At 37.0% G+C, this 9,119-nt stretch overlaps 1 protein-coding gene across 1 annotated transcript; it reads left to right on the top strand.

Annotated features, from left to right (window-relative positions):
• The first annotated feature begins 727 nt into the window (after positions 1 to 727).
• Positions 728 to 8,778, top strand: LOC112499706 (NADH dehydrogenase [ubiquinone] 1 alpha subcomplex subunit 8-B-like). The gene is made up of 3 exons (XM_025103034.1): positions 728 to 799; positions 947 to 1,159; positions 8,410 to 8,778. The coding sequence occupies exons 2-3, from the start codon at positions 972 to 974 to the stop codon at positions 8,540 to 8,542; spliced, it is 321 nt and encodes a 106-aa protein (XP_024958802.1). The 5' UTR covers positions 728 to 799; positions 947 to 971; the 3' UTR covers positions 8,543 to 8,778.
• Positions 8,779 to 9,119: the final 341 nt, after the last annotated feature.

The following is a 9,119-nucleotide window of genomic DNA, read 5'->3' as shown; positions in this document are numbered from 1 at the left end:
CCGGGAAAATGGATCTACCGGCTATTGAGGGTCTTGCCTCTCTATCTTCCTCGGCACACACACACTATCACCGGGAAGATGAAGATCACCGGGAAAAGTATATGGTTGTAGCAAATGATAAAAGTATATGAGGAGATGTAAAGGGTGAGATACCCAAGGAGGAATAATTGGGTATATGCAAAAACCAGGGGGCAAAACCATGGGTATGAAAAACCAGGGAGCAAAACCATGGGGAATAGTTGGGTATTTTGATTTAAAAAAAATGGTATGTCTTTTGGAAGATTTGGTGTAGCATAGGATGTAATTTATATTCATGTGTTAAAAGTATATGGTAGTTTACAAATGGTTTAAATGATTGGATATTTCAGTTAAATTTAATTGAAATGAATTGATTCAGATTTTAGACTTTAGAAGTTTGTCAGTTTATAAAAACAAACAGTCTTATTGATTCAGATTTCAGATGTAAAAACAAACAGTCTGACTGATTCAGATTTCAGATTTCAGACGTAAAAACAAACAGTCTGACTGATTCAGATTTCAGACTTCAGCACCACCTCTTAAAATTCAGAAGTGAATTCAGACTTCAGACTTCAGCACCTCTTAAAAAACAATCACCACCTTAAAAAAAAAAACAAAAAAAAAAAACAAAAAAAAAAAAAAAAAAAAAAAAAAAAAAAAAAAAAAAAAAAAAAAAAAAAAAAATCCCAAACACCTCCTTAGTCGCCACACCTGCCTTGGAGCGAGTCTGAGCACCATTCCTCTCACCCTCGTCAATTTCCGGTGAAACTAAAGAAAGAAGGTGCGTAAACCCTAATTTGATGATAATTTGTCTTGCACTTAGATTTACTTGTTTTTTCTCGTATATTATTTTTGATCTGATCTTTTTGCAAATGTAATTGCCGATTGGAATCTGGAAGGTAACGACGTTGATTTTGCTGTTTCATAGGGCTTGAGATTCAGATCAATATTGGATGGCGAGTTCCGTAGACACTGCAGGAGAACCTATTCCGACATCGGCGGTGCTAATGTCGGCGTCGAAGCACATAGCGAGTAGATGCAGAGGTGAAAATGTTGCCTTCCTCAAGTGCAAGAAGGAGGACCCCAACCCCGAGAAATGCCTTGATAAGGGCAGACAAGTGACTCGATGTGTCTTGTCCTTGTAAGTACTAATCTTTTCATCTTTCTATTTGACTGGCGAAAAGGTGAGACTTTGGTATGAATTTGATGCCTTCAGCCTACACTTTGGTCTCATCTATATGCGCAAAACCAAAAATGACATGCCCTGTAGTTGCTCTATTTTTTAATGATATAGTATAAGTTGTTTAAAAGTTTGGCTCCGGAATTGTTGTACCAAATTTCTTGTATTTTGAAGTAAGAATAGTGTATTTGCTTTTGGGAGGGTAATCGTAATTGCAGTTGGCACGTGTCTGACATTAACCTCGGCTGTTCTTTGGTGTAATTTGATTATAGTTTTTGAATTATGGATACTTGCTTCTTGCATTGTACTGTAATTTGATTACTCTTACTTCTCTAGTCAAACACTACATGCTATTGAAGTTCCTTAGCTTTCCATTCTTTATCCAATAGTCCTTTGTATAATCTCTAGCTTTGGATGCTTATTATTCTGTCCGGCTTTGGGCAATAAGTGATGTGCGGTGCATCCATATGCATATGCAGTACATGCTTAAAGGAAACACTGATACTGCAACTCTTAGCTTATCATATGCCTCCTGCTTTATACACAATACAGTGTCCGGGTGGGTCTTCCATGTGATAAGACCAATTTTTCTAAAAGCTTGGTTAATTTGCTTTATGAATCATGAATCATGAGTCACGATTGGTCGATTATAGCCAAAGCATTGTGGAGCCATTTCCTAGGTCATGTGATAAAATGCCATTGAAGTAGTGCTTGTATGTACCCACTTTTTCAGTCATTGCAATACATCTTTTTCTTTAAGCCTAATTATATATTGGAGCTGATGTTCTTTGGGGAGTTTAACCATAATGGCACTAGTCCAACATGCACGATTGTTTTTCATCAGGTTTATCCATCAATTTCCTTCTATTCTTAATCCCATGGCGTATAGCCCTCTAATACCATATAAGGTGTAAGCATGGAAATAATGCATTATTTAATAGCCCTTATTTGAGATCTGCGACTGAGCTGGTTTATATGATTCTATACGAACTGAGGATCCTGACTTCAGGGATTTGAGGGGAAACTGTATATTTTTACAGTCCTTATTTTCTTTTCTTGGTCCATCTTTTCACAAGCTTTGCAGTTCTCCTAGCACATGAAATTTTGGTGATCTTTTGAACCGGTGACAAGGAATACTCACAACGATCGATGTGGTTTCTATGAAAAAATAGTCATTTTTATGAAGGTAAACACTCCACATTGGTTATGGAACTATGCAAATTGTTTGCAAACCCAAAACGAATGCAATTTCTTTGAGTTCCAGATCCAGACATTAATGTAATGCTGTGGTATTCACCAGTTAAGCTCCTGAGTCCTGAGCTTTTTGGTGTTGTTTCGATGGAATAGCTGCCAATAGAACTGTAGCTAGGCCTTTAGACGAGTACTTGCACAAGTTACTGTGGGAGTTATGGAGTTTATATCATATTTATTTCGCCCCCTCAAAATTTCAATTTTTTTTGATGTATCAACTCCTTAGATGAACATCTTGTCATTGCCTGGAAGTCCAGTAGCAGGCATTCCATAAGCACGGGAAGCAGCTAGCTGATAATGTTCTATAGGAGTTATTGTCCCATGGACACTAACTTGGAGATCTTCATGTATGTTTTCCCCATCAGCTTTAGGAATGCATCTTGATATAGGAAAAGGATCACAGTTTCATGTGCTAGCTCACGCTTCCAAATGTATGTTTGTAATCGTCTAGCACTGTCGGTGATTCATCAAGATAGAATACTTCCATGGGAATTTCATCTAACAACCAGCACATAGTGCATTCAGCTGTAATGTTATATCTTGAGATTCGATACCGAGTTGGAATCACTATAGCTTCTTCACATTCTTGGTAGTAGCATCATAACATTTGTCACATTCTTGGTAGTATTTTCACTGAATACATAGTCCATGGTGTGAAGTTCCTTTTCATATATTAGCTTATCATATATTCATCATCATATATAGTTTTCGTGCTTATTTCACCCATAAGTCATCATTGAATCCTAAATCATAAAAACAAGGAGGTCCATAATCTTCATTTAAATTCTCTTCACTTTTGTCTCTGTTTGAGGTTGATTAATCTTTAGAATTCCTTCTCCATTTTAGTTGACTTATTTGGTGTCATTGACTGCCATATGATGTGGTTTTTGGATATGTAATCATCAATTATGTGGAACTGTTACAAATAGTATGAGTTTGTAACAAGATCTTATTGCATGCTTTCCCCACCAATTTGGTTGTGATAGTTGCAAAGGATGATTTTGAAGGTTCAAAAAATATTTTGTTAGGCAACCGTGGTTATTTGTCAACTTGAAGATCCTGATGAGAATGACTTATGTGTGGCTGTCTTCCCTTCTATGTTGTTAGCAATTTAAATACACCAAATGTTGTGAATTCATCTGAAATGCTAGTCAAGTATGTTGTCTATATGTTGCAAAGTTGTGGATTGACAATTGGTGCTTAGCGATCTCCTCATATGGTGAACATAAGCAAAAGTTTATTTGGTGGTGTTACCATTAAAACCTTCTAACTACGTTTAGGATACACTGGATATGGGTTTCTGATGTGATGCATGTGGAGCCTGCCATCGCTTCACTCGTTTGTGCCGTTGAGACTCCTAAGTCAAAGCTAAAAGTAGCCTCTAATGATTCAATCCCTTCCTCCTTCTATGGTTTCTTTGTTATCTTGCTAACTCGGTAGGGTCAATTTCTTTTAGCTCGGGAGACATGATACTAATTGTCATCAATATAATATATAACTTCAGTGTTGGATAATATCATTGTTAGTATGATTATTATTATCTTTATTACAAGTAGGTAACTCCATGAGGTATATGACATTGATTACCATGGTTCTAAAAATCCGTTGAGGCATACATCTCCGAGGCAAAGACCAAAAGCACTCGAAGCGGTGTTTTTCAAGCCATGGAAGATGCGTAAGCCCTGGTGGCCCTGTAGGCGGGTGAGGCGGGGTTTGGCATACACGTCTGTTGTTGTGTGTCTAAATCAGTTTTCATAATGAACAAAGTACAAAATCCCCCAAGAACTTGTACTTTTTTATTTGAAGTAAAAAGAAAGGGTTTTCTATCAAAGAAACGACTAAAAGTTGTACTTCTTCATTTGAAGTAAAAAAGATCAGTTGTTCTTCTAATCTTTTCTCCAGTAAAAAAAAAACGCAGTGTCCTCCCTCCTCACAAATGCTAGTTGTGCTCCGGTGATGCACCTCCTTCTTAGCGACCATCTCCTCCTTCTCTTCTGCCGACCATGTCCTCCCTTTTTCACGGTGATCACATCCTCCCTACTCAATCTTCTCACACATCTCCCCTCCTGCTGCATTTGAACCTGTGCCTAGTTCTATAGAAATTGTAAGTTGTATTTTGTATATAAAAATTTTGTGTAGTATATGTATTGTTTTCATGTGTTGTAAGTGCATCCATTGCCCGGTCACTCCACTGCCCACCATTTTATCTTTATGTAGTGTTCAAATATATATTTTGTGTATATATATGTATGTAGTGTTCATCTATATGTGCTGTGTGCTTAGTGTGTGTATATACACACACACAAATATATATATATATATATATATTCTGTATATTGTGTGTTTTATGCTTCGTATGTGTGTATATATATATATTGTGTATTCTGTCTGGTATGTCCAACGTTTATATTCTGGGTATACATACAAAAGTACAACTTACAAGTTCAATAGGAGTAGGTACAACTTCAAACACAGCAGGAGGGGAGCTGTGTGAGAAGCTTGAGTAGGGAGGATGTAGGTTATCGGAGAGCAACTAGCATTTGTGAGAGGAAGGACGTTGTTTTTTTAACCGGAGAAGATCAGAAGAGCAACGAGGCTTTTTGACTTGCAATTTTTGAGTACGACATTTTGTCCTTTCAACAAAAAAACCCATCTTTTGACTTCAAAGAAAAAACAACATTTAGGAATTTTAGTCCCTTTCATGATAAGAAAACGATCGGGAGACACAACGACGGCTCCAGCCAACGAGGCGTATGCATCTTCTATGGTTTGAGAGGCGCTGTCTTAAGAGTGGTGTTTGGCCGCCTCGCCTTGAGGCCATACGCTCCAACCAATTTTAAAGCCATGTTTGTTACAAGAATTGAGAAAATAAATTGTTTGTTACACTAAATTGGAGCTAAACCAAACTTTGTTGCATTTTGATGCATTATTCTCTATTTAATATGCATGTGGCTTCGCTGTGTTTGCTTTGCCTAAACTCAGTGGTGCTCATATTGCCTTGAATAAATATGACATTTACCAAACAAGTCCATGCTTAAGAGAAGACTTTACTGAGGGTAAATCACTAGGTGAAGGTCGAGATGAGAACGTCATGAATCAGGGGGGAAGAATGTCATAGCTTGCACTCTTCAAGTACGAGTTCATGCAATTTCCATATAGATGCCTAGTTGGCGCTTACTTTCCAAGAAAGCTTAAAAAAAGAAAAGGTGGAACATAAGGATTTATAATGCTTCAGGTATAATCTAGTGTTCTCCATTGTAGGACATTTTTTGTATCTTATTTAACCTTATTGATGCTTGTAGCATCTGTGTTGAGAGCCAACATGTGGAGTGGAGAAGCAAATAAAGACTAAACATTAGAAAGCGTGGTATCTTGTCTTCTTTCTTCAGTCATTATTATCTAGCTTTTTTTTAAAGTTTGATATTATCGAACTATGGTGATGCTAAGACCACATGGAGATTGGGATAAAAGCAAATTGGGGATACTATGCTTATATCCAATTGATGATAAAACAAACCAACCCGCTGTTAACCGAAAGGAAGGGTGGTAAGTTGATCATTTACCTATCGGGACGAAAGGTTTCCAAGCAAAGAAACACCAGCATATAATTTTGTGGGCATGATCCTTCTTGGAAGACAGATTTTCTGCAAAGTGCCGAAACTGAAAAGTATTTGAATATGGCAAACTAAGGATATATGTTCGAATCATAAGGTAACAATCTAAGGAGTTAGACAGTTGGAGAAATTCTGCTTAGACTGATGATAAACCCTATGATAGATATTATTAACGATTCATCTTCAGGTTTATAACTGTGAATGTTGAATGATCTGTTGTGCCCCTAGGTATTGGTTTCTAGTAGTTCCATATGAACAGTTCTTGTACTGAATATAATGAACCAAAGGAAAAAAATCTAGTAAAAAATATACTGTGTTAAATAAAGTAAAAGACAAATTAAAAAAGAAAAACGTCAAACTGGCACTCATGCCACTAATCCATCAAATTAGTTAGCATACTTGTTATTACAAAGGGAACAAAAAGGACTAGCAATCAAAATCCAAATATCATAAAAACATAGGCATGAAGAAAAACTATTCAAACCACAAGGGTGGTGCCTGATTGGTTTGAGCTTGGCTCCAAAGGTCAAAAGTACCTGGAGGTCCCAGGTTCAAATCCAAGGAGGAATAAAAATCCCCTTGTGGCCATGGAGGTTCAAATGCGGTGACTCTGGGTTATCTGCAAAGCAGGTGGTCGCCCTGGGATTAGTCGGCTCGCATAGTGGGTTGGATATCCAGGTTAATAAAAAAAAAGAAAAACTATTCATCATCATGCTCACAAATTATCTCGTCAATCACCATCATCATTAGGAACAATATGGATTTTAATTTGGATTGTCATTGTATCACCTTACACGTAGATGGCATCTAAATCAAATATCGGTGCTTCCTAGAGCTCTCCATTTTTCTGCAAATAAGAGTTGAACTGCAATTTCGAGAAGATAAACAAAGGGAAGAGAAAGCATATGAGAAGAGATTAGTAGAAGATAGGAAAACAGGGGCATCGAGTTAGCAAAGATGACACATCCAAATTCTGTAGCTAATTGTTGAAATGTTGAGATTGAATGCCAACATTTAGTGTGTGTTTTATATTATTATGTTAGGTCTATAAAAGATTCAAATATCTTTCAAAGAAGATAAAAATAGAAGGCCGAAAGAGACCCTTAACAAAAATAATAAGACGAGTGCTTTAATCACAATTCCACGCATATTGTCCCATGGCAATGCCATAGTGCATACTGCATAGAGCGCTCGTTTTTCTCCCCTTGTGTTATCACATATGGTGATATGTTACACCAAAAATAGCTACGTCATGCTCCATAGCACACGCTTTGAAGGTAGTGCTAGTAAGATCCTTTTTCTATTATTTTTTCTTTTTCCTGGGGCGGGAAGAGATAATTATGCTGGAGAGCTGAAGCTCCCTGATGAATTGGAATAGGCAACCCTGTTTCATATATGCTTCGACAACAATGTTCCCTGATGGGAAGGACCAGAGCTAGATAGGCGGGTGAAAGAATTGTGGAAGGTTTTAGCGTTTTAATTTGACATGGCTAGTTTAGTAATTTACCATCTTGTCTTCTTTCTCTGGACAAAAATGTACGTCCTGTCCCAGTCTGATGTTGCACCAAATAATAACTTGGGACAACAAGCTTTTTTTCTGTTCTCTCCCGCGTACCAAAGGCACCCTGATGAAACATATTTTGCAGCATTGGCGACTACTACATGCAGAAGTTGTTCTCCTTGATATTTCCCAAATCTTTTTTGATGTTGAGAAGAATTTTCTAAGATAGTTTCATCACATAGTCAGACTGAGCTTTAACAAACAATTGAATTACATCTCATAGAGATCAAACAGGCTAGGAAAGAAGGGATGCAGGAGTAGATGTGTGAATTGAAGAACAGTAACTCACACTTCATGTATGCTGTGAGGGTGCATGAATTGCTGCACTCATCCCTGTTATCATCTTCCTTTCCACACTTTTCTACCCTCTTTCTTGCTTTATTACTAATAGGGTGCGAGCGACCTACATTTTCACTATAAGGTACAAAAGGATAATTTTTTAAATGGTGGCACTATATGTGAGAGCTGGTTAATTGGGAGAATAACTTTGTAACAGATTTTTTTAAATGCATGATCTTCTGATAAAATTTGAGGCATTCCTATGTTAGGAAGAGGCATTCTTTGGGTAGACATAAACGTTCTTAAATATGCCAAAAAGTAATGCATTTAACAAAAAATATTTCAGAAGGTTATTCTTCTAATCTAAACAACCTGAGCTGGGTTATCGGTGAGAGGTGCAACTAGTTTAGTTAAATAATTTGTAGATCTGTTTCTGAACTTGCAGTTTTTTACATAAGTTGAAAGTAATTAGCAGAGAATTCTAAATAAACTTGGTTCCCTTGCAGGCTGAAAGATCTTCATCAGAAGTGCACAAAAGAGATGGATGCTTATGCCGGCTGCATGTACTACAATACCGATGAATTTGAATTATGCCGCAAACAACAGAAGGAGTTCGAGAAAGCTTGCCCTTTAAATTGAGCGGGAACAAGATTCTTATATTTCTCATCGCCCGTAATAATTTGGCTGGTTTGCCGAGTGCAACCTAGTCCGTCTTTTTAGGCCAACTCATGTGATGTTATTTTGCAAGCAATGTTTGTCATATAAGATCTGCAGTTTCACAAATTGACTTGATTTTCCTCATTCTATTGTAACCATTGCACTTGAATTTGGCCCTCAAAAAAGCCAATGGAGCAAATATCTTGGAAGTTTTTCAATTATAGTCTTACAAGATGAATATTTTGAAAACTATATGATATTCTAGCGGTGCGTTTGGTACGAGAACATGACCCGACGAATGAGGGACAATTTGTCTTGTATGCCAAACGCACCTATAGAGTCAAATCACGTAACTAGTTACGGTATTTCTGGTCCAGTCACTGGCTTAAAATGTGTAATTTATATGATAATTTATAGAATTAAGCAATATAAACAATTAGAGGATTGGAAAAAGAAATGAGGCATATGGTGATTAAACAATATATATAGATACAAGCCACTCTTACCTAATATTCTTTGGTTAGTATCGAGTAAGGTATTTGTCGGTCTTTTGTAACTT

This window comes from Cynara cardunculus (assembly GCF_001531365.2).
Source record: "Cynara cardunculus var. scolymus isolate 2C chromosome LG 16, CcrdV1, whole genome shotgun sequence".
Classification (NCBI taxonomy): domain Eukaryota; kingdom Viridiplantae; phylum Streptophyta; class Magnoliopsida; order Asterales; family Asteraceae; genus Cynara; species Cynara cardunculus.
The sequence above is the reverse complement of the archived record's forward strand: the minus strand, read 5'-3'. Positions and strand labels throughout refer to the sequence as shown.

Bases quoted from the DNA above. Each gene is read 5' to 3' on its own strand.
- LOC112499706 (XM_025103034.1), top strand. From the start codon at position 972: ATGGCGAGTTCCGTAGACACTGCAGGAGAACCTATTCCGACATCGGCG. The intron at 1,160-8,409 runs GTAAGTACTAAT...GTTCCCTTGCAG, and splicing joins ACTCGATGTGTCTTGTCCTT to GCTGAAAGATCTTCATCAGA.